The sequence below is a fragment of the Geotrypetes seraphini genome, chromosome 4 (assembly GCF_902459505.1).
Source record: "Geotrypetes seraphini chromosome 4, aGeoSer1.1, whole genome shotgun sequence".
NCBI classification, from domain to species: domain Eukaryota; kingdom Metazoa; phylum Chordata; class Amphibia; order Gymnophiona; family Dermophiidae; genus Geotrypetes; species Geotrypetes seraphini.
In genome coordinates this window covers 260,310,885-260,334,801 of record NC_047087.1, presented here as the reverse complement: position 1 = coordinate 260,334,801, position 23,917 = coordinate 260,310,885, and the positions used below count along the sequence as shown (strand labels likewise).

At 41.5% G+C, this 23,917-nt stretch overlaps 1 protein-coding gene across 7 annotated transcripts in view; it reads right to left on the bottom strand.

Annotated features, from left to right (window-relative positions):
• The window catches only part of MYOF (myoferlin), a 278,291-nt gene that overhangs the window by 122,135 nt on the left and 132,239 nt on the right, over positions 1-23,917 (bottom strand). For all 7 annotated transcript variants that reach the window (XM_033940691.1, XM_033940693.1, XM_033940692.1 and 4 more), the window contains exons 6-10: positions 21,416-21,576; positions 19,103-19,231; positions 17,789-17,851; positions 17,120-17,170; positions 4,530-4,560 (exon numbers count right to left, since the gene is read on the bottom strand). In XM_033940691.1, coding sequence (XP_033796582.1) covers positions 4,530-4,560; positions 17,120-17,170; positions 17,789-17,851; positions 19,103-19,231; positions 21,416-21,576 — 435 coding nt within the window. The remainder of the gene's footprint in view (positions 1-4,529; positions 4,561-17,119; positions 17,171-17,788; positions 17,852-19,102; positions 19,232-21,415; positions 21,577-23,917) is intronic.

Genomic DNA, 23,917 nt, shown 5'->3' with positions numbered 1-23,917 from the left:
AATGAATGCTGATATCTTGGGGCATAGCAATATATTTAAACTGGTTTGGAGCCCGTTGGCATCTTTCATTACTTCAGTATAGTTTAAAAATACCCTTCGGTTTAGTTGGTTCTGTGTCTTAACTTTTTGTTTATTTTCACACGCACATCCAGGGAAGGGGGAAAGGGTGGGTGGGAGGTGGGTGGGATTGCAGTATTATTTTACAGAAAGGAAGGTTACTGAATGTATATACGTATTCGTGCTTTTATTGATTAATCAATGGGTGGGTGGTCTCTGACATGTTGCAAGACAAATGTGCTTATCTTGTTTTGCTATATGTTCACATACTTGTTTATTGCACTGTTAATATTTTAAAATCAATAAAGTTTAATTTTTTTTTTAAATGGCGCTTTCAATTATCAGTACCAATTAATAAACAATTAGGTTAGACACCTAGATCATTGGACATCCTGATCTAGGCACCTAACTGTAGGTGCCGTTTATAGAATCAGGGACCTAAGTGTAGTTGGGGGTAGAAATGCCATGTGCCCTGTTTTGGCACATAATTTCTGTTTTAGCAACAAAAGTTAGGCACCGAATTAGCGCCTAACTTTTGGTACACGATACAGAATAAGAGGGAATGTGTTCAACCCCACACTTAGGGCTCCTTTTACTAAGCTGCGGTAGCGTTTTTTCCACGCGCTGCAGATTAGCGCGTGCTGCCCCCCCCCCCCACTATGCGGAAAAAGTAACACAAGCTCAAAGGAGGCGTTAGCATCTAGCGCGTGCGGCATTGCAGCGTGCGTTAAGCGCACGCTAAAACCACTAGCGCAGCTTAGTAAAAGGAGCCTTTAATTACTTTTTCCTACAGGTTTCTGTGATTTCCCTGTTTCACTCAAGCTGACAGACATTATGCAGCAGCTCACAGTACAAGATTGATAAATGAACAAAATTATTATCCCTAGAACTGAGCGAATCCCTCCCAGGCGCGCCGCAAAGAATGGCTGCGCTGGGAGAGTCTCCTCTTCAAATCTCCCACTGCCCCTCCCCTCCACCTATCCCTGCCTAGCCCCTTTCCTTCCCAGCCTGTCCTAGCCCCCCGGAGCCCCCCACCACCTTGTGCCACCCCCCCCTCCCTCACGCTACTTGCTCCAGGACTTTGTGAATCTAACTTTCTCATCTCTGGTTGGTCCGTGGTCCAAATAATGTTCACCCTGACTACATATACTGTTGTTTGAGATCTTGTTGGGACAGCACGCATACAAACACCCATACAAGAAACAAACTAAACAAAAATAATAATTAAATAAGTGGAGAAAAGCAGACCTCAATATGCTAGACTCCTTGATTCACAAGAAATCAATTGGAGTTCATATCATCATAGGTCTGTAACCCCCCCCCCAAAAAAAAAAAAAACTCCACTTAACAAATATACCCCCTCCTTCACTAATGCTTAGGGCTCCTTTTACGAAGGCACGGTAGAGGTTTAACGCGCGTAATACCGCACGCTAAACCGCCGGCCGCGCTAGCCGCTACCACCTCCTTTTGACAGGCGGTAGTTTTTCGGCCAGCGCGGGGGTTAGCGTGTGATGAAAAGTCACGCAAGTTAAACCCGCTAGCGCAGCTTTGCAAAAGGAGCCCTTAGTGCGGGATTTAGCACCAGTGACGGCGGTAAATGCTGACGCTCATAGGAATTCTATGAGCGTTGGAGCAGTTACCGCTGCTGCTGCTGCCGCTAAAACCCGCGCTACACGTTAGTAAAGGAGGGGAGATAGCAATGTTCATGCAATCTTCCACTTCCAAAAATGTTCATAACGTTCCAATCCACAACAAAATGTCTCGCGTGACTCGGCTTTCACAGTTCATCAACAAATCGTTCTGGCGTGTCTGTACAATAACCTCCCAAAATAGACAGTTCAGACTTTGTATGTACTGTATGCATGTACAGTGGTACCTCGGTTTATGAGTGCACCGGTTTGCGAGTGTTTTGCAAGACGAGCAAAACATTTGCAAAATCGGTGCCTCGGAAACCGAGCATGGCTCGATTTACGAGCACCCCCCCTCCGCAATCCGGCACCCCCCCTGTGATCCGGCACCCCCCCGCCTCGAACCGACACCCCCCCCGCCACGATCCAACCCCCCCCCAACATGATTGGGCACCCCCCGCCACGATCCAACCCCCCCCCCCCGACACAATTGGGCACCCCCCCGACACGATCCAACCCCCCCACCCCCGACACAATTGGGCACCCCCCGCCGCTTCTTACCCTCATCTGGGCACTCAAGATCGGCCCTCGTCTGCTGGGCCTTGAGCATCTGAGCATGCTCAAGGCCTGCGAGTTCACGTTCTGAACGTGAACTCACAGGCCTTGAGCATGCTCAGATGCTGAAGGCACAGCAGACGAGGAGTCCGATCTTCTAGAGTTCCCAGATGAGGGTAAGAAGCGTCAGGGGAGTGCCCAATTGTGTCGGGGGGGGGGGGGTCGGATCGTGTCGGGGGGGTGCCCAATCGTGTCGGGTGGGGGTCGGATCGTGACGGGGGTGCCGGTTCGAGGCAGGGGGGTGCCAGATCACAGAGGGGAGCCTTCGAGGGGAGCAATGCCGGTTCTCGGGGGATGGGGGGGAACGCATCAAAGCGAGTTTCCATTATTTCCTATGGGGAAACTCGCTTTGATAAACGAGCATTTTGGATTACGAGCATGCTCCTGGAACGGATTATACTCGTAATCTAAGGTACTACTGTATATATAAATATATATATCTTGTATCAAAAAAATACTTAGCTTGTATTTTTTCAACAATTTTGCTGGAACCGATGATCTAAATTGAACTCGCTTGCTGGGACTGTTACAAAGTTTGAACTGTCTGTTTTGGGAGGTTATTGTACAGACACACCAGAACAATTTATTGCGAGACATTTTGTTGTGGATTGGAATGTCATGGACATTTTTGGAAGTTGAAGATTGAATGAACTTTGCTATATTTATTAAGTGGAGTTTTTTTTTTACAGACCTTTGATGATATGAAAACCAGTTGATTTCTTTTTTTTTTCCAAATTCTTTATTGATTTTCAAACTACAAATGCGCAATAAATGATTCACATATTTGTACATTATATAATAAGCTTCAAAGCAGGACTTGGTCTACTCTTAAACTTTTCTTTAAGGTGCTACTGTGTCTTGTGCCAAACAGGAATAAAGTGCTTAATATTAAAAAGCAACCTAGAAGCGTAATAACCAGCACTTATCTTTTAATTCTACGCTGGTACGACTGCTTCTTCTAATTGCTCATTGCGACTTATAACCCTACGGGCCCCATTTCGCCAACTCATCGGCTTCTTCAGGGGTCTAAAAGCTAAATGTACAGCCTTGCTTGGTTATACAACAAAAATGGTGCTGGCTGTACATTTATTCCTGTTTGGCACAAGACACAGTAGCACCTTAAAGAAAAGTTTAAGAGCATACCAAGTCCTGCCTTGAAGTTTGTTTTTAGACATTGAGGACTTAGTCCATTGTGATCAGTTCAGTATTGTTCATTATATAATAAGCACAACAAAACTTACAAATAATACTACACAAACAAATTTCTCCCACCCTCCCAGCTAATAAACAAATATATCAAAACTTCAGGAAACTATTCATAAAATCCTTGGATCAATTCTAATTCCATTCCCTTCCCTCTCCCCCCCCCCCCCCACTCCCTCCCCCCGGATGTGTATGTTTACTTGTCTATTAAATAAAAATCAATTATTCTTCTTTACAGTATTTAGCCAATGGTTCCCAAACATCCATAAAATTCTTAAAGCATCCCTGTTGTATGGCCATACATCGTTCCAGGGATTCCCACCAAAATGAGTAATTCAACCTATCCCAGTTTTTCCAATTTCTTAAATAAGCTGCATGGCAACCCCTGTCATTACTAATAGAAGTTTGTTATTTCTCATTGATAATTGGCTTTTAGCTCTCATAAGTGTACCAAATAAAATAGTATCATAAGATAAAGCCACTGGATTCTCTAACATATTATTTACTTGGCCTAGCATATTGAGGTCTGCTTTTCTCCACTTATTTATTCATTATTTTTTGTTTTGTTTGTTTATGGTACGGGTGTTCCTATGCATGCTGTCCCAACAAGATCTCAAAGAACAGTATGTTTAGTCAGGGTGAACATTATTTGGAAATCTAAAAACGTCTGTGTCCAGACAGATTTAGTTGGTCCCTGGAGGTATCAGAACTGTAGGAGCTTTACTCTTAAGATTTTTTTTGTTTGAAACCTTTGTCACTTTCTTTTGTATAGTTACATATCTTTCTTACCTCTCCACACATTAAAGGTTACCTGACAAGTACAGAAGGCAAAATAAATGCTCTAGATTTATACTGGTGGCTTGTTTGACTTCATCTAGGAAGCTCAGACACCACAGGAGATACATAACATGGCCTGACAAAATGTAGTCACCAGAGTATATAGGCAGAACCTAATTAAGTAATCTTACCCTAAAGCAGATTGTGCAGCATCAATAACCCACATCATCTCAAAGCAATATTACTTACCAGGTTCATCATAAACATAACCCAAGTCAATCTGCAATTAACAAAAGTGTTGGTTAACAGCTTTAAAAATATGCCTCATGGTTTGCAGCATTAGACATCTTATTTAGTGCAGATTCCCGAAGACCATAAGATTTTGTGTTTTCTGATTTATTTCCCAGACAATTGCCCTGGTGAATCAAATTCTCTAGCTGACTGCAAATCAGAGGGGGAACCTCTCAGTGTTAATACAAGTGACAGTCCTCATTCCTACCTGAAAGGGGAAGAGTCCACTGCCTCTGGCAAATGAGGATATGGGATCTTGACCTGCAGGCTACCTGTCCACTGGATACTGAACCGAGATTATCACATCATATAGACCAGAAAGTAAAAAATGATCAGAGCAGAGGTGTAGACAGGCAGATTGGATGGGTTGTATTGTTTTTACCTGTTGCCATGTTTTATGTAATAACATTCAGTCATTACAAACCTGACCCAGATTGGAACTAGGGTGCAGAAAGCTGAAGAACTCTTCAAAACTATAACTAAGTTCCCTTCAATTACCCAGGTCTTCCATATAGTTCAATTCCTACTACCATTCAAAGCACCCAAGTCTATAACCCTCTCCTCTGCCTAAAATAGAAAAAAGTATTTCTTTTAATAAGACTTCCTAACCTAGGGGTATTTGCTGACAGTCCTTGAGAGTTGAAAACAGGCTGAGTTTTCAGGAAATTCAAATGAATATGCATGATAGAGAGTAGCATGGAACTGAGAAAGTCCACATGCAAATCTTTCTCATGCATATTCATTAGGATTTGCCTGAAAACCCAACCTGTTTGTGGACCTTGAGGACTGAAAGTAAATACACTAGTGAGCAAGAGTTCCTGAAGAAGTTTTTTTTAAATTTTATTTTATACAGAAATGGGGCTCTGTCAAACCTTCTTGCCTCATGGATGTGGTTGCAGTGACATTCGGATAAGTGCATCCATAACTATGATTATATTCATTATATAGGGCTCCTTTTATTAAGCCGCGTTAGGGCATTAACGTGTGGAGTAGAGTGCTCTACAATGCGGCAAGCGCTAGACGCTAACGGCAGCATTGAACTGGCATTGGTTCTAGATGCTTAGCGCGGGGTTAGCACGCGCTAACCTGCTGCGTGCACTAAAAACGCTAGCGACCTTAGTAAAAGGAGCCCTTGGTGTGCAATTTAGAATCGCATATGAGAGGGTGCTGAAAAGTTCTCAGTCCAACCGAGAAGTGAACGACGTTCATATGGTTCAATCAATTTTACAAGATAAGTTTTCTTCCCGAGGGTATCCTATTCAGGTCCTCAAAAAAGCAAGACGCCGTGCCAAATACATCAATAGAGATCTCTTATTACAAACTGAGAAAAAAAAAAACACTCTGGAAGATGATGCGGAGACATGTGTGTTAAGATACTTTTCAAACAGCAATAAGGTTGCGAAAATTATCAGAAATAATTGGGAGATCATGAAATTGCATCCAATTTTTGAAAAGAAAAATCTTAGAATAGCTTTTTCTAGGAATCCAAATTTAAAAGAAATTTTGTGTCCATCTACTATAAAATCCAAAGCAATCTCACAAAATATAAAAGGTCACTTTTTGTGACATTACATTACAAACTAAAACTTTTATTAATCCACAGAACAATAAATTGTATATGTTAAGGCATTTTACCAACTGCAGAACCTCAAGAAGGACATGGCAGTACTTGAGGGGGTCCAGAGAAGAGCGACTAAACTGATAAAAGGTATGGAAAATTATTCACACGCTGACAGGTTGAAAATGCTGGGGTTGTTCTCCCTGGAAAAGCGGAGACTTAGAGAAGACATGATAGAAACCTTCAAAATCCTAAAGGGCATAGAGAGGGTAGACAGGGATAGATTCTTCAGACTGTGGGGAACCACAAGTACTAGGGGTCACTCGGAAAAATTGAAAGGGGACAGGTTTAGAACAAATGCTAGGAAGTTCTTTTTTACCCAGAGGGTGGTGGACACATGGAACGCGCTTCCGGAGGATGTGATAGGCCAGAGCACATTACAGGGGTTCAAGGAAGGTTTGGATAGGTTCCTAAAGGATAAGGGGATTGAGGGGTACAGATAGAACTAGAGGTAGGTTATAGAAGTGGTCAGAAACGACTTCACAGGTCACAGACCTGATGGGCCGCCGCGGGAGCAGACCGATGGGCACGATGGACCTCTGGTCTGACCCAGTGGAGGCAACTTCATATGTTCTTATTATATATGTCATCATTTGTCCATGTAAATTGCTATACGTAGGCATGACTACAAGAGATTTAAAAACAAGACTATCTGAGCATAAATCCAATTTAAAACGCAATAGAAGTTCAGAAGTTATAGTTGGACATTGCACTTTACTTAAACATGCCTTTAGCGATCTTCGTTGCTTAGCAATTGACCACAAACCTGTAGTCCAACGGGGAGGAGATAGGGTCAAAAGACTCAAGCAACGGGAGTTAAGATGGATATATAATCTTAATAGTATGCATCCTTTTGGTCTTAATACTACAGTTGATTGGTCAGCATTCATATGACTCTGTTGGTTCTTTTATATAATCTGTGCTTTGGTTCTTTTTATTGCAAAGGAGGACTTTTTAGTCCAATTAGAACATCATGACAGTTTTCTCGACTGCGCACGCGCTGGCGTCTTGTGTTTATAAGCGCCATTTTTTCTAGTAGGTTTGTGTAAGAACAAGCTGAACTACTTTCACCTAAGTAAGTACGTTGTGCTAGCATTCTAGACAGCCAATTAAATGCACTTAATATCTGTATTTCAATGTCCCTTTGTATCTTTTATCCATAGTTTGTCTATCCAAAACCCTGACGAAGCCGCATGATAGCGGCAAAACGGGTTCCCGTCGGATAGGATATGATGCATGGAGATATAACGGCGATATTAAACATGCCGTCTTAATTTTCTCATCTTACATCGATCTTTAAAAAGATAAGTGCCATTTTTTGGCTTATACTTTGCTTCATCAGGCTGATAATTGTATCGTTCTTCTAGATACTATTGTATTACATAATTGCTATTTGCACAGCTTAAATATGCTTAAATGCACAGTTCTTTGAAAACATTGAGCTAGCAAAAGCACTAGCCACTTTAAAGTTTGCTTAATTGCACAGTTTTTTGAGATCAGTGAACTACCGTATTTTCACGCATATAACGCGCGCATTATACACGATTTTACAAACCATGCATAACCATGCGCGTTATACGCGTGAGCGCGTTTTACAACTTTTTTTTACATAGTTCCCCCCCCCCCCGACGTCTGATTCACCCCACAGGACCGCTCGCACCACCACCCCGAAGGAACGCTCGCACTCGCACCCCGAAGGACCGCTCGCACCCCCACAGCCTCCCCACCCCCCACCCCCCCCATCATGGAGAAGCTCCTACCGTTGTCCTGCTGCTTCCTCTGCCGGCGGTCCCGGCCCTTCTGAGAGCCCTGCGTCTGCTGCTTCCTCTTCCGGCAGTCCCAACCTTCTGTGAGCCCTGCACCTGCGCTGCTTCCTCTTCCGGCGGTCCCGCCCTTTCTCTGATGTCAGAGAAAGGGCAGGACCGCCGGAAGAGGAAGCAGCGCAGGCGTAGGGCTCACAGAAGGGCCGGGACCGCCGGCAGAGGAAGCAGCAGGACAACGGTAGGAGCTTCTCCATGATGGGGGTGGGGAGGCTGTGGGGGTGCGAGCGGTCCTGCGGGGGGGGGGGTGAATCGGACGTTGGGGGGGCATCAGGCTTTCAGGGTGGGGACAGGACTTCAAGGGGGAGAGGAGAGTCGGGGCGGGCGAAAGGAGAGTTGGGGTGCCCAGAGAAGAGTCGGGGCGGGCGAAAGGAGAGTCGGGCAGCATGCGTGGTATACGGGTTTGCGCGGTATATAAAAATTTATTTACATAAATTTGTGTTCCCCGCACGCTATACCCGTGTGCGTGTTTTACACGGGTGCGCGGTATATGAGTGAAAATACGGTAGTTACTATACTAGCCACTTTAATGTTATAGCTGTTATTTTTACAGTTTTATAACATCAGTGAGTAAGCTAATGCACTAGCCACTTTAATGTTATTCAAAAAAAGCCCCAATATAAGCTAATACGCACAGTCTTAATATTTAATAGCTATAAAATTATTTATATTTTTAAACATCATTATGTAGGGTGGCTCACATACACTAATAATGTTGATGAATTAAGTCAAATCATTACATATATGTGAAGGTTTTTATGATCGATGAAAGATATCCATGCCACAATTCCATTTTGGATGATATTATTATGATCCTAGGAGTGACAATTCTGAGATCTTTTCCTTCACTTTGTAAAATATGATTGAATGATCGGACTAATGTCATCAGAATTATTGCTCTTTTGATTAACTTAACAAAATAAGACAACATTCTTTTCAGTTACAGTGGCAAAAAAAAAACCGCTCAGGATTTAGGAAACTGGTTGGGCTGAGAGCTTTTCAGCAACCTCTTGTAAGGACCAAACTGACTTCGTCACTATGCAGGACACGGGGGAGCCGGCTTATTAGTTCCATCTAGTACGCCGCGGCCATATTGCAGCCCCGGCGAATAACATAGGGATTTAGCGTTTTGCTAAAATTCTGAACCGCTCTGGTAAGGTGTTTTACTATTTCACTGATCCTTGGCCTTAATATTTGGGCAACATGGGTCAATAATCTATTTATTTCATTTTATCTCGTTATAGCTTTCTCCGTCCCCAACCCTGATGAAATAATGAAACACGTCGGTAGGGATTGAGGCAGAGCCAGTCTTAAGCTAAGTAACAGTTTGCACTTGCATTTGGATGGCTAAGTCAACATTTTCAAATGAGCACTAGCACTTTATAAATTATTATGAATATACATCAAAAGAATATTTAATGTAGAAGAATCACACGATATAAAGTTCCTATGAGGACGGCTACCACACGATTTTATAGTGTGGTATTCTGAGGAACATAGTGTGAAAAATCTCAATCTTTAAATATATAGGTGGCTACTAGAGCTTTGATGCTACAATTGATTAAAATAAAGCATTTTATATATCACTCAAGCAACTCACTGATATTCATCAAGTGTTGCGGAGCCAAATGATGTGGAGTGAGTATTAATGATTAGCCAAAATTAATGCAGCATTCAGCTAGCTTTGCTCTTTCACTACCGGTGGTTGAGCGCCACGGTTGATGAACTATAAGGGCCCCCAACTCTACATTACCTTAGTGACTTTTATTCCGCTTTAGCCTTGCAGTTCTAGGCAGATTACAAAAGAGGTAAGCTGGACATTTCCAGGAGAATTACAGGATCGGGTACTAATTACAAGACCGTGACTTTAAACTGAAATAAGGGATACTTAGGTAGGGCATTAGCTTGTCTTGACAAAGTTCTTGAAAGCAGGGACTTTATTTCTCTTCAGAAGGTTTTGCAATCAGGTATTGTTAACAGTATGTGGGCAAGATGGTAGTCTATTTTCACTGCCTGAGTTGCTAGTAGTCCATCGTACATCTTCTTGCATTGTATGCCTTTGGGGGGGGGGGGTAAATAAATGGAGTCCGAGTTCTCCTTGGCCTTGTTAAGTTGTTCCGGATAAGGCGAACATTCAAGTAACATAATAATAATAATTTATTGTTTATATACCGCCACAGCCAAAGTAGTTTGAGGCGGTTTACAATAAGAAGAGCTGGACATTCAGCAAAAAGAACAATGAAGTCTTTGAGTACATGAATATTTGTAGGGAGGAGGGGAGACAGAGTAAAGTCACACTGAAGGGGCGGTTTACAATAAGAAGTAGGTCGAGGCGGTTTACAATAAGAGGGCTGGAAATTCAGCGGGAGAAGCAGTGAAGCCTTTGAGTACATGAAAATTGGTAGGGGGAAGGGAGGTAGAATAAGGTCACATTGTGGGGAATCTAAACTAAACTAAACCTTAGGTTTGTATACCGCACCATCTCCACAAGCGTAGAGCTCGGCACGGTTTACAGGGTTAGGTTGAAAAGGAGCTACAATGAAGGGTTAAAGGAAAGGAGCTAGGAACATAAAGAGGGACAGGGTACCAAAGAGCGGGAGGTGTTAGATTTTTGAAAAGAGCCAAGTTTTCAGGAATCTAGTACAAGTAAGTGGGATGCAGGGAAAGGCTTTAGGAATTCCTGGTCACAAATCGGTTAAACAGGTTGGTTTTAACTAGTTTTCTGAAGCTGAGGTAGGATGAGGAGTGCTTGATGATGTTGCTTAGCCAGTCATTCTGTTGACTTGCTTGGAAGGCAAGCGTTCTGTCAAGGAATCTTTTGTATCGGCAGGTTTTTATTGTAAAGTGGCTAAACATACGTATTCTGCGTGTAGGCCTGGTGGAGCAATCTAGTTTAAAGTGGGAGACCAGGTATAGGGGGGCCAAATCAATAATGGATTTGAAACAAAGGCAGGCGAATTTGAACAAAACTCTTGCCTCCAGGGGCAGCCAGTGGAGTTTTTGATAGTAGGGGGTTATGTGATCCCATTTCTTTATGCCGAAAATCAATCGCACAGCTGAGTTTTGTATGATTTGGAGTCTTTGAATGGTTTTCTTGAGAGATCCTAGATAAATGATGTTACAATAGTTGAGTAGATTTAAAATGGAGGATTGCACCAGTAAGCGGAATGATGTTGTGTCGAAGTACTTTCTGATGGTTCTTAGTTTCCAGAGTGTCGAGAATCCTTTTTTGATCAGTAGCTCTGAGTGCATATCTAGAGTGAGATAGCGGTCCAGTGTCACTCCCAGGATTTTTATGGTATCGACAATAGGGAAGTTCTGTCCGTTCAGGGCTATTGTAGTATCTTTGATTTTGTCATTTGGGCTTGCCAGGAAGAATTTTGTTTTTTAAGAGTTGAGTTTCAGTTTGAACTCTGTCATCCATGTTTCGATTTGTTTTAAAGTCAGTGCTAGATGATTCTTCGTCTCAGGAGTCAGGCTTGTTAGGGGCAGGACTATGATGATGTCATCAGCGTAGATGTAAAATTTGATTTTTAATTTTTGCAGTAAATTCGCCAATGGGGCTAGGTAAATGTTGAACAGAGTGAGGGGATAGGGGGGACCCTGTGGGACTCCACATGGGTTTACCCAGCTGGAGGATTGGATATTGTTGCTATAGACTCGGTACGATCATTTAGTCAAGAAGCTTTGGAACCATTTTAGTACATTGCCTGAGAGACCAATTGTCTCCAAGCAGTCAATTAGGATGGTGTGGTCGACTAAGTCAAAGGCACTGCTTAGGTCTAACTGAAGGATTAGTGCACTAGAACCTTGGTTGAACAGATTCAGGAGGGAATGCAGTAATGAAGCAATAACCGTTTCCGTGCTGAACCCGGATCAAAAACCTCATTGGTTGTCGTGAAGTATGCTGAATTTGTCCAGGTGTGTTACTAAATCCTGGTTTACCAAGCCTTCCATCAGCTTTACAAAAAAGAGAATGCTTGCGATGGGTCTGTAATTAGATGTCAGCTTGATAGATTCCTTGGGATTTTTTACAATCAGTGTTATTAGTATCTGTCCTAACTCCTCGGGAAATGTACCAGACAGTAATAGGGAGGAGAGCCAATCATGTAACGTGGCTTTGAAAGTGACTGGAGCAGCTTTCATGATGTTTGGTGGGAAGCTGTCTAATCTGCAGTACAAATCGATGTATTTTGAGAAGAATTTGCAGAAGTGATTCCAGGTACGGATAGAGAAATTGTTCCAGTACATGTCTACTCTGGGTTCGTCTATGTGTTGGGCAACTGGGTAGTTTAAATGGTTGGTTGTAGAGAGTGGTAGGTTGGATCTTAGGATATTGATTTTGTTGTTAAAAAATTCAGCCAGCGCCTCGGCTGATAGTGGGGAGTCAGTGGTGTGGCGTGAAAAGGCCTGTATATCATAGAGATTGTTAACTAATTTAAATAGGTTCTTGGTGTTGGTATAGTCTATTTTTTTTTGCGTAGAAATTTGTGCGTTTTGTAGTTATATTTTTTTGTATTCTTTTCATTTTAGTCTCCAGTTTGTTCTTTCTATGTTATCACCAGATTTCAGCCATTGTCTTTCCAGTTTTCATAATTCTCGTTTCACTTTACCTAGCTCGGCGTCGAACCAGCCATCAAGGTTTTTGTTTCTCATTTTTCTTAGTTTGATGGGGGCCATCTTGTTTAGAATCTGCGAGCTCATATTGGTCCAGGTGTGTGTGGCGCAGTGGTTGGATCTACAGCCTCAGCACCCTGGGGTTGTGGGTTCAAACCCCACGCTGCTCCTTGTGACCCTGGGCAAGTCACTCAGTCCTCTATAACCCCAGGTATGTTAGATAGATTGTGAGCCCACCGGGACAGATAGGGAAAATGCTTGAGTACCTGATTGTAAAAACCGCTTAGATAACCTTGATAAGCGGTATATCAAATCCTAATAAACTTGAAACTTGTCTATAGAGAGGGAGTTTGAGTCTGATGAGATATCGTGATGTGACCAGAATTCCACTGGGTTTACCAAGCCTCTGGTGGCTGTCATTTTACATAGTAAATGAAGGTCCATCCAGTCTGCCCATTAGTTGTCCCATTCAAAAAAACATGATTAAATTAACTTGTCTCTTCATTGATATTTCTGGGTCACAGACTGTAAAGTCCACCTGGTATTGTTTTAGGTTCCAAACGCTGAAATTGCCGTCCAAGCTCACTCCAGCCTAACTAACCATCCTGTTTGCAGGATATCTACCATAAAGTCTGTCCAGTAAAATACTCATATTCCAAGTTAGTAGAGATATTGATGCCCTCCCCTGTCCATCCTACACCAAATTATCACATATGAGACACAGTCCGTGCAAGTCTGCCAGTACCGACCTTAGCTCTTTAATTTATATCCTTTGTTTTCTAATTAGAGATCCTCTATGTTTATCCCACGTTTTTTTGAATTCCATCATCGTTTTCCTATTCACCACTTCCCTCGGGAGGGTATTCTAGGCATCTACCAACCTCTCTGTGAAGAAGAATTTCTTAACATAGAAACATGTCGGCAGATAAAGGCCAAATGGCCCATCTAGTCTGCCCATCCACAGTAACCATTATCTCTTTCACCAGTCTTATAAAGAGGCATCAATATCTCCTTTTTCCTATATTGCTCCTGTGTCTTCCTCCCCGCAACCTCAAATTATGCCCTCTAGTTTTACCATTTTCTCTGGAAAAGATTTGTTTCTATATTAATACCTTTCAAGTACAGTGGTGCCTCGCATAACAGACGCCTCGTACAGCGAACGCTGCGCATAACGAACTTTTTGTCTTGCTCCCTATAACGAACTTCGTTTCACACAACGAAGTCGCCCGAGGGGCCCGGGGGGGGGGCGGAACTACTCTCGCCGCTTCCTAATGTGAGCCGGGAACAGCAGCACCCTCCTGTCTGAATGCAGTGTTCCATCATCTCCCTCCACCTTACCTTAGATGCCGAGTTTTCCGGCTTTCTTTTTCGGCCAGCCACACACTTTCAAAGAGCAGCACATGCGCGCATGCTCTGTTGTTCAATCTTCTCCTCTGACGCAACCGGAAACCGGAAGTTGCAGGAGAGGAGAACATTGATCAACTTCAGCAGCTGCGCGTGCACAGCTTTTTGAAAGCGTGCGGCTGGGTGAAAAAGAAAGCTGGCAAACTCTGCATATAAGGTGAGGTGGAGGGAGGGAAATGTAGGGCTGCAGAACGAATTATTTTGTTTTACATGTATTCTTATGGGAAAACGCGTTTCACACAACGAACGTTTCACATAACAAACTTGCTCCTGGAACGGATTAAGTTCGTTGTGTGAGGCACCACTGTATTTAATAGTCTGTATCATATCTCCCCTGTCCCTCCTCTCTTTCAGGAGTTTTTCCTTTGGTTACAGTGACAGTTTTATTACACAAATGAGCTCTTTTTTGTATGATAGTGTTTGTTTTCCTGTTTGGGTTTGTTGTTGAAGTTGTTTCTACCTTTTACAAGCTCGGGCACACTTGGCCGTGAATTTATAAATCATGAGACCAGGGCTAATGCAACTCAAACTCCTCTCTATTTTGTGTTTTGGCTCTATTATAACCTTCATAGACTACATTTCTTACAGTGCAACAGCAAATACTTTGAAACACAGAAAACAGTGGAAATATTTGGGCCAATTTAAGAGATCTTTTTTGCCAGATGAAATATGCCTCGTAGTGCTGAGGACACTTACAGCTTTGATTGGTAATCAGCTCACTTTCCCTCTGGAATTTTGATTGTGATGAATTTGCTGTTGATGCAGGCTAAAATGTCAGTTTTATAGTATGTAATTTAAGTGTTTTGTGCATTTTCACACTTTTAAATTATGTATGTAAGGTTGTAATTTTCCTTATATAATTGCAGAATATAAATAATAAACAATAATTTATAATCTCCTTTCATACTGTCAGTGACAGTACTACTGATCATTAATAACCTCCTGCCTGAAGGCTTCTGTCTTTGGGGGCTGGAATGGACTGTCTTCATGTGAAAATGTTTAGAATACAGAATGGTCTCTTAGCTGCCAGTGCAAATTCTTAAGCAATGAGTCAAGCGTGTGTGGAAAACTATGAACTTTCAGCATTTCTAAGAGGACCCCAAGTGGCAGCATGAAGAATAGCTCTTATCAGCAATGTGGCAGACTGTAGGACTGTGATGGAGAATAAGGAATGAGGTGGATAACCCAGATCTTCTAAAAACATGAGAAATGCTGTACATGGTTTAATTCTTGCACTTATAAAGTAAGGAGGCGAGTCTGCAACAGAGCACCACATAACTTTCACGAACCCAAGAAAAACTCTCATATTCTTCAATCTGGCCTTCAACTACAAATACAACAAAAGGCCTCAGATACAAACATATTTTCAACACTATGTTTACATATAGCGGCACAAAGACATGGAACAACTTCTCAACTACCATCAGATCTGAACCAAATTACCTCACATTCCAAAAGAAACTAAAGACTTATCTGTTCGACATCATATCCATCACATGAAATTGACCCTCGAGCCTACAAAACACCCTGCAACCTCTATGAAAACTATGCGCACCGTCATCCATATGATGTTGGACAATAAGTTTACCTCCACCTTCTGCCTCATAGCACCACTCCTTAAACGGTTCTAGTCTATCTTTTCTTGTATTGTACCATCTCTCTATTTTGAAGTGTATCTCCCATAGCATCCTTGTACTGTACCAAATTGTATCTCTTAAAATTGTACTGTATGTTGCCTTTAGGCATAGTGCGACGCATAAATCCCAGTTTAAATTTAATTAGAAATGATATCATCACAATCTCTAATATCACTGTAAATCTACTCTTCTGACCCTGTACTCACTTGCTATCTTTTGATGTAATTAATTTGTTAATAATGCTGTATTTTCCCCTTATAATGTAAAGGCCTCCCGATTGTAAATTGTCTTGAACCTATATTGGAAAAGTGCAATCCAGAAATTCAGAAATTAGATTAGATTTAGGTGTCATAATAATACAGGCAGTGAGCCTATTCTATAAGGGCCCTTATACACTATAGTGTCCTTATACTATACTATAGCATAAACTGGCACTGATGCACCAAAATATAACCACTAACATGTCCCACAGTTCTCTGGTTCACTTATATTCTAGCACCTAAGTGCGACATTAATGCAAATGATTTAAAAGTATTCTCTCAACTGCCTCATTAAACGTTGCTCTGCGGTGGGAGGTGGGGGGGGGTTTTCCAGCAGGAGGGATTAGGCACCCTCCTGCCGGCGATCATCAGGGGGGATTGGGAGTGCTCCAGCAGGAGGGATTGGGGGGACAAAAATGGTACCTTGGTTTATATTCAGGTAGGTTTATATTCGACTATATAAGGTCTATTCTAACTTGTACTGATTAATTGCTGTCAAGTCAAAATCAATTCCTGGTGTCAATACATAATGATTTGCTCCAGAAGACTGTCTTCTGTTTGTGTGTGGAAGCTTTTTAAAAGCGAATTCATTGTTATGACTTTGTCGGTCTTGTTGCTGGTCTTCCATGCCCACTTTTACCTTTAATCTTTCCTAGTATAATTTTTTTTTTTTGGGGGGGGGGAGTTTCTTCTAGGGACTCTGGCTGTCACAAAATATGGCCAACATACGATAGTTTCAGTTTAGTCATTCTAGTGAAAATTCAGATTTTATTTAGGCATGCACTAAAAATTGTTCACATGAAAATGAGCCATAAAAAATGCTCAAAAATCAGGAAAAAGTCCAAAAGCAACCTGAACATTTTAGCCACGTGCATACATATTATTTTGCTTTGGCAAAAGAAGATTTGTGATTACATGCTCAGTGACAGCAAACTGGTTAATGGCAGTGGTACATTTGCAGAGGTAGATTAATAACATTTTCTCTTTTTCTTTTATCACTGAATTGTAAATTGTTTTTCTTTGCATTTTATTGTATAGCTTATTTTGTATTATTGTAAGCCATTCAGATTTTTCTTGAAAAGCGGTATAGTAAGTACAACATAACAGACAAATCCAATAACCATTAGAAATCCTGTTATCTGCATTAGAGCTCATAAAATCAAATAAACAAGGAGGCAAGGCTGGTACACACCTTAAACTCTCCCAAGAGGCTGTCTGCTCGTATGGAACCAGAATTATATACCTTAAAAGAAAAAAAAGTCATATTTTATTAAGAATGGTATATATTTTTCACATGGAAGCAGCAGAGTACAGTTTAAAATCCTTTCAATCATACAGCAAATCTTATATCACGTTTCTCCAATGGCACTAAAGAAGTTTTTTTGTTTTTTTTAAATCTATCAACCCAGAAAATGTTTGAGATCTGAAAATAGTATGAAGTTGAGTTTGGAGGGTAAGATGTTAGTCGCTCATGTTAAGATTGGGGCAACAATGCTGTCTGTAGCAGGTGCCAAGCTCTGGAATGCGCTGCCTGGTATTCTGCAATTCTGTGATGGGAGACTGAACTTTCAGAAAATGTTGAAAACGCAATTATTTGTCAGTGCCTTCATGTGGTAATGCTATTTTCTGTTAATGCTTTCCCATCCTGTAAATACTTTTATGGGATTTTGCCTTTCCATCTTGTAGGATGGAATTTAAAAGAAAGTTTTAATAATGATTTCGGTAGTTAATTTTTATTGTGTTTGTCTTATTGAAACATGTTTAGCATTTTTAATATGTATGCATGTAATTTTGTAAACCGCATAGTTTTTATGCGGTATATAAATTTTAAAATAAATAAATAAATACTACTTTTTCTTACCCGAATGCTTACTGTTTCGTCCAACAATTCTAAAGGTGTCATGTTGAGATTGTAGAAAAACATCTGCAACACAAACAAATGTATAGCATTTACATGCTGTGTTATGTACAATTTAAGGGCCCCTTTTACAAAGCCACAGTGGCGAGTCGTGCTGTGGCAAATGCGATGCAGCACATGGGAACCGAATGGGCTACGTCGCATTTGGTGCACAGGAATCGCTACCGCAACTTTGTAAAAGGGGCCCTAAGTTATTCGCAGCTGGCTACTTAAATTCACTCTTTCTAGTAAATAAAACAGCGTTATTTCTGCTTAAAGGAATTTCTTGAATTAATGCATGCTTGACCTCTTCTGTACGGGTAATTTATGCTAAGCAAGAATTTGCCACCTAAACAAACACACACACAAGATTTTCCGTTCTGCCTGCTAAAGACCTTTATAGGAAACGGGGTGAATTTGAAACAATTCAGCAAAAAGAGTGATAAGGAAAACTATTGCAACAAGAAACCACTCTAGATAATACTTATAAATTATACATTGGAGATGGTATAATTAGGTCTACAAAAACTTTTTATGCTCAGAATCATGGAGGGGTAACTGGGGAGAACCCCAGAAAATACCACCTCACTGCCCAATCATCGCATGTGGAAAAAGTAGACAGCAGATTATATCATGTCTTTTAAAAATGTAAACTGTAAAAAGCCCGTAAGGGCTAAAAAGTTCTTTTAAAAGGTGTACGTCTAATTATTTGAAAGAACTCAGCAAACAAGCAGGAACCTGCAAGCTAAAAGATAAGTTTGCTGAGTTCTTTCAACTAACTAGACGTACACCTTTTAAAAGAACTTTTTAGCCCTTATGGGCTTTTTACAGTTTACAGCTTTAAAAGACATGATATAATCTGCTGTCTACTTTTCCACATGCGATGATTGGGCGGTGAGGTGGTATTTTCTGGGGTTCTCCCCAGTTACCCCTCCATGATTCTGACCATAAAAAGTTTTTGTAGACCTAATTATACCATCTCCATTGTATAATTTATAAGTATTATCTAGAGTGGTTTTTTGTTGCAATGCTAAAGATCTTTTAGCAACGAAAGAGGCTTAGAATTTTCCTGTCAGATGGGCACCTATATCCTTCAGAATCAACTCTGTCATAATATAACAACTGACCAAGTGAAAGCAATAGTGAATATTGACACTCAGTGAGAGGAGGATAACTTTTTATAGCCATTGTGTTTTAGGTGCTGTTGGGTTGTGTTTTTTAGGGAGGGGGTTGTATCAGATCAATAAATGTTGACAACTGAATCATCCAAGTACTCACCTCATCAAAAAAAGGATTATTCCCTCTCTTTATTCTCGTTCGGTGTGTTTGACCGGCTATATGAACTTTGACTACTGGTTTTATGTTATTGCCAGATAACTGACGGCCTTCGATGATCCTAACGCGGACCTACAAAGAACAGTTGCACATTAGCAGGTTCATTGTTATAAAATGCATTTAACTTCTCTTTGCACCTGTGTTTTGTTTTGCAACCCGCCTAATTTTTTTTAGGCAGGCTACACTGCTAGTGGATTTAGATGGCCTACAAGTACAGAGTGAGGGAAAAAAAAAAACTAATCGGGCACTTCAACTCCACAATAAGAAGTCAGCCTTCCTACAGGTTTTAATCAAGCTCTTGGACTAAGGGCTCTTTTACTGAAGTGTGGTAAGGTTTTGCTTTTACCGTGCATTAGTGCGTGCTAAGTGCGTCCAGCATCCACTCTGCCATTTAACACAAAGGACAGAACACCAGATAGCATGAGAGTACCCACACTATCTACCACTGCACATATTGCAGCAGTATAGGCCTGATTCTATAAGTGGTGCCTAACTTGTAGGCGCCGTTAGGCGTGATTGTCGATGATCCACTAAGCACTATTTATAGAATTGTGCCTAGCAGCACCTAAGCAATCTTAGGCACTGGTAGGCTTTGAATCCTTAGGTGCACTGTCATTTAGGCCAGGGTTTTCTTGGCCTAAATGAGTGCGCTTAAGTCAAACCATGCCCAAACTCCAGCCCAAATTCGCCCCAATTACGCCTACTTGCTGGTAGGTGCCTCAGGGTAGACACCTACCAGCCAATAAATTCTTTAATAGGCTTTGAATTGTTTTTAATGGTGCTATAAATGATAAGAACAAAAGAAGTTGCCTCCGCTGAGTCAGACCAGAGGTCCATCATGCCCAGCGTTCCGCTCACGCGGCGGCCCATCAGGTCCATGACCTGTAAGTGATCCTTTGTCTAAAACCTTTCAATACCCTTTCATCATCCTATCTCTGTCTTTGTCTATATCCCTCAGTCCGCGTATTCTTCAGGAACTTTTCCAATCCCTCTTTGAATCCTCTTAATGTATTCTGTCCTATTACATCCTCCAGAAGCGCATTCCAGGTGTCCACCACCCTCTGAGTGAAGAAAAATTTCCTAGCAGTGCTGATTAAGCCAATTAAGGACATGAAGGACTCCTTTTACTAAGCAGCGTAAGAGCATTTCAACATGGGTCAGTGAGGTAAACGCTCCAATGCGCACTGAATTCCTATGAGCATCAGAGCATCTACATCAGTGGTTCCCAACCCTGTCCTGGGGGACCACCAGGACAGTCGCGTTTTCAGGATAGCCCTAATGAATATGCCTTAGAGCGATCTGCATATAATGGAGGTGCCAGGCATGCAAATCTGTGCCATGCATATTCATTAGGGCTATCCTGAAAACCCGATTGGCCTGGTGGTTCCCCAGGACAGGGTTGGGAACTACTGATCTACATCAGTGTTTTTCAACCTTTTTACACCTATGGACCGGCAGAAATAAAAGAATTATTCTGTGGACCGGCATCGGTCCGTGGACCAGCGGTTGAAGAACACTGGGCTAAGTTGTGGGCCAGACCTCGCCCATCTCTACCCAATCTCCACCCCAGGCCCCGCCCCCATAATAGTACTAATTGCACCTCGCACGTCCCGTGCCTCATCTGGAAGCCTTCCCTCTGACGTTGCAACGTCAGAGAGAAGGCTTCCAGTTCAGGCGCAGGATGCCCATAGGAGCCACTGTCCGTGGCTTTGTGCACTGAATCAGTTAGGAAGAGGGATATGGCTCGAAGATAACGCTGCATCGATCGCACCGTGGACCGGCGGTTGAAGAACACTGTTTTGGGCCTGATGCATGTGCTGGCCCTGTGGACCGGCAGGAAATTTCTGTGGACCGGCACTGGTCCATGGACCGGTGGTTGAAGAACACTGATCTACATCACCGGCCCACAGTAAAATGCTCTTATGCTGCTTAGTATAGCCCAGTGTGGTAGGTGCCTAAATTGTCTAGGTGGGCTGATCTAGGCATCTAACTTTTAAGCATCTTTTATAGAATCAGGTCCTATGTGCATAAAAATGGGCCCCACAGCCATCAACAGATACGAATGGTGTTAGAACAATAATTAAAGTGACATGTACTAACACCCACTGACTATATAAGATATAGAAATCATACTTTCAATGCCACGGAAATAAATCCTCAACCCACTATTGTCTTTTTTTATTTTCCTATCCTGTGTTATACAATTCTAGTCAATTTAGAAAGCAAATATCATTTGATAAAGCAGGAAATAACCACCTGAAAATCTTGTGGCTTATTGGACAGAATTCTTCTAGTTTTCTTTCCTTTAACGATACGCCGTGCAAGCTGGGTGTCAGGCTGTCCACCTGGAACTGCTGGAACAATCCCACCATAGCCAGAATCAACCATATCTTCATCACCTCCTTGTTCTTCACCATCTAGTGCAATGAAAGCAGATAACTTAAAGGGAAGGTCTTAAGAAACATTAACTTTGGGGGAATTTTACTTAATTAGCATCTAAAATGTATGTTGACATTTCCAAAATGTTGACTCCGGTGATCTCTCATCTTCTACCCATACTTCTGTGCATCCTCTAGCTCCAAATAGTGTGTCGTCATCATCATGAATAATGCATCTTGGGAGATGTGAGTTTCCAAAACCAAGATGGCCTTCCTTCTGTTCTCATTTGTATGTTTTGTTTTGTTTTTTTACAATTTATATTTATTAATTTAAAAAAATATCATCTGTATACTTAACTGTGGGTAGGGGGGACTGGAATTGGTGGACGCCCTTGGGGATGTTTTCTTATTGCTAAGCGGGATGCTTGCTTTTTGCTCTGCTGAGATTTGCTTATTTGGGGCCTCAGATCTGTCATGGGGGAGGGAGGGGTTGACCTGTTTATTCATCTGTTCTGGTTTTTGTATTGGGGGCATGCTCCTTTCTGGATGTTGGCTGTGTGTTTATTATCTTATTCAATAAAAGCTTTTAATTATTAAAAAAAATATATATGTATTTTTTAATGAGTATAACTCATGGGCAGACTGGATGGACCATTAGGTCTTTATCTGACGCCATTTACTATGTTACTATGCTACTATATATAAATATATCAGAACACAATCAAAATGCCCAAGAACCCCCACAAAGGAGTGTAAGGATTTTAAGCTCTGTAGTTGGAACATTCCCTCTTGACTGATGATGGAAGTTAAATGCTTAAACAACATCACCAACTTGCACTGAAAACACTTTCTGTTCAATTTTTTTCACTTTAAGCAGACTGTTTCAGAATTATATTTTGAGTACAGGCAGTAACCCTTCTCACAAACTATTTTATATGCAAAATGCAAATTTATTAATTTATTTTTATTCTGATGGAGTACTATTTTACATACACAACTTACCGTATTTTTCGCTCCGTAAGACATACTTTTCCCTCAAAAAAGTGTGTGAAAATAAAAGCGCATCTTATGGAGCGAATATACCCCCACCCCTCCGGGTACCTTTAAATTCATTCACCTGCTGGAGATAGAGAATACTGAATTGTCAGGAAAAGTGCCATCCTATATAAGAGGGAGAAGCAGTGGCGTACCTAGGGTATGTGGCACCCGGGGCCCATCATTTTTTGACACACCCCCCCATGTAAAAAAATATTTTTTTGTAATGACCAAGAAACGGAATAAATGGTCAGAATAGAAACAGGCAGTGAAAATTTTCTTATATTCCAAACATAACATAACATAAATTATGTCTGAATTGTCATGACATCAGAAGTACATATGGAGTAGTTGCAGGTGATGCTTGGGACAGTTCTGATTGTGTTAGTTCGGTTTTATGTGTTTTTTGAATAGAAGGGTTTTTATTTCTTTTTTGATGGTTTTGTAGTCTGTGGTCGAGGTCAATAGGTTGTAGAGTTGGGGGTCGAGTGTTGCAGCTCGATTGGCTAGGAGGTTGTCGAACAGTTTTTTTCTTTTGACGTTTTTGGTTGGAGGGTGTGTGAATGGTGCGTGAGTTCTCCTATGTCTGGTTGAGGTGGATTGAATTATTTAGCTGAAGAAATTAGTTACCCCCTCATCCCACACACATTAATTCTCTTCCATTTTTGTTCCCATTATAAAAAACACTGATAAGTTCCCAGAAAAAAAATACATTAAAATAAGAAGTGAAAACAAAGGCCCCTACAGATGAGAACATAACATAAGAATAGCCTAACTGGGTCAGACCAATGGTCCATCATGCCCAGTAGCCCATTCTCATGGTAGCCAATCCAGGACACTAATACCTGGTCAAAACCCAAAGAGTAGCAACATTCCATGCTACCGATCCAGGGCAAGCAGACACTTCCCCCATGTCTTAATAACAGATTATGGACTTTTCCTCCAGGAATTTGTCCAAATCTTTCTTAAAACCAGCTACACTATCTGCTTTTACCATAACTTCTGGCCACTTCATTTTTAAGTTTAGATCTTTCCTTTCAAACAGAGACCTTGCTAGATGTCAAATACAGCACAAGGTAACTTCACATGGACTTAGCTGTGCAGGAAATGTGAATCTCCTCATACACCCACCATATAGTGCAAAAATGTGCAAAGGTCTGTTTTTTTCTTTCGATCACTACATAGCCTAATGCCACACAAGCAGCGCTGTTACAAACATATTCTGTAGGTCAATGCTAAGGATAACAAAGTTTCCTTCCTTGGACCAGAAGGAGATACTGATAAACCACTGGAAGAGATCCCAAAACAACACCCAAAGACCCACTCAGTGTGTGAACCAGTTGAG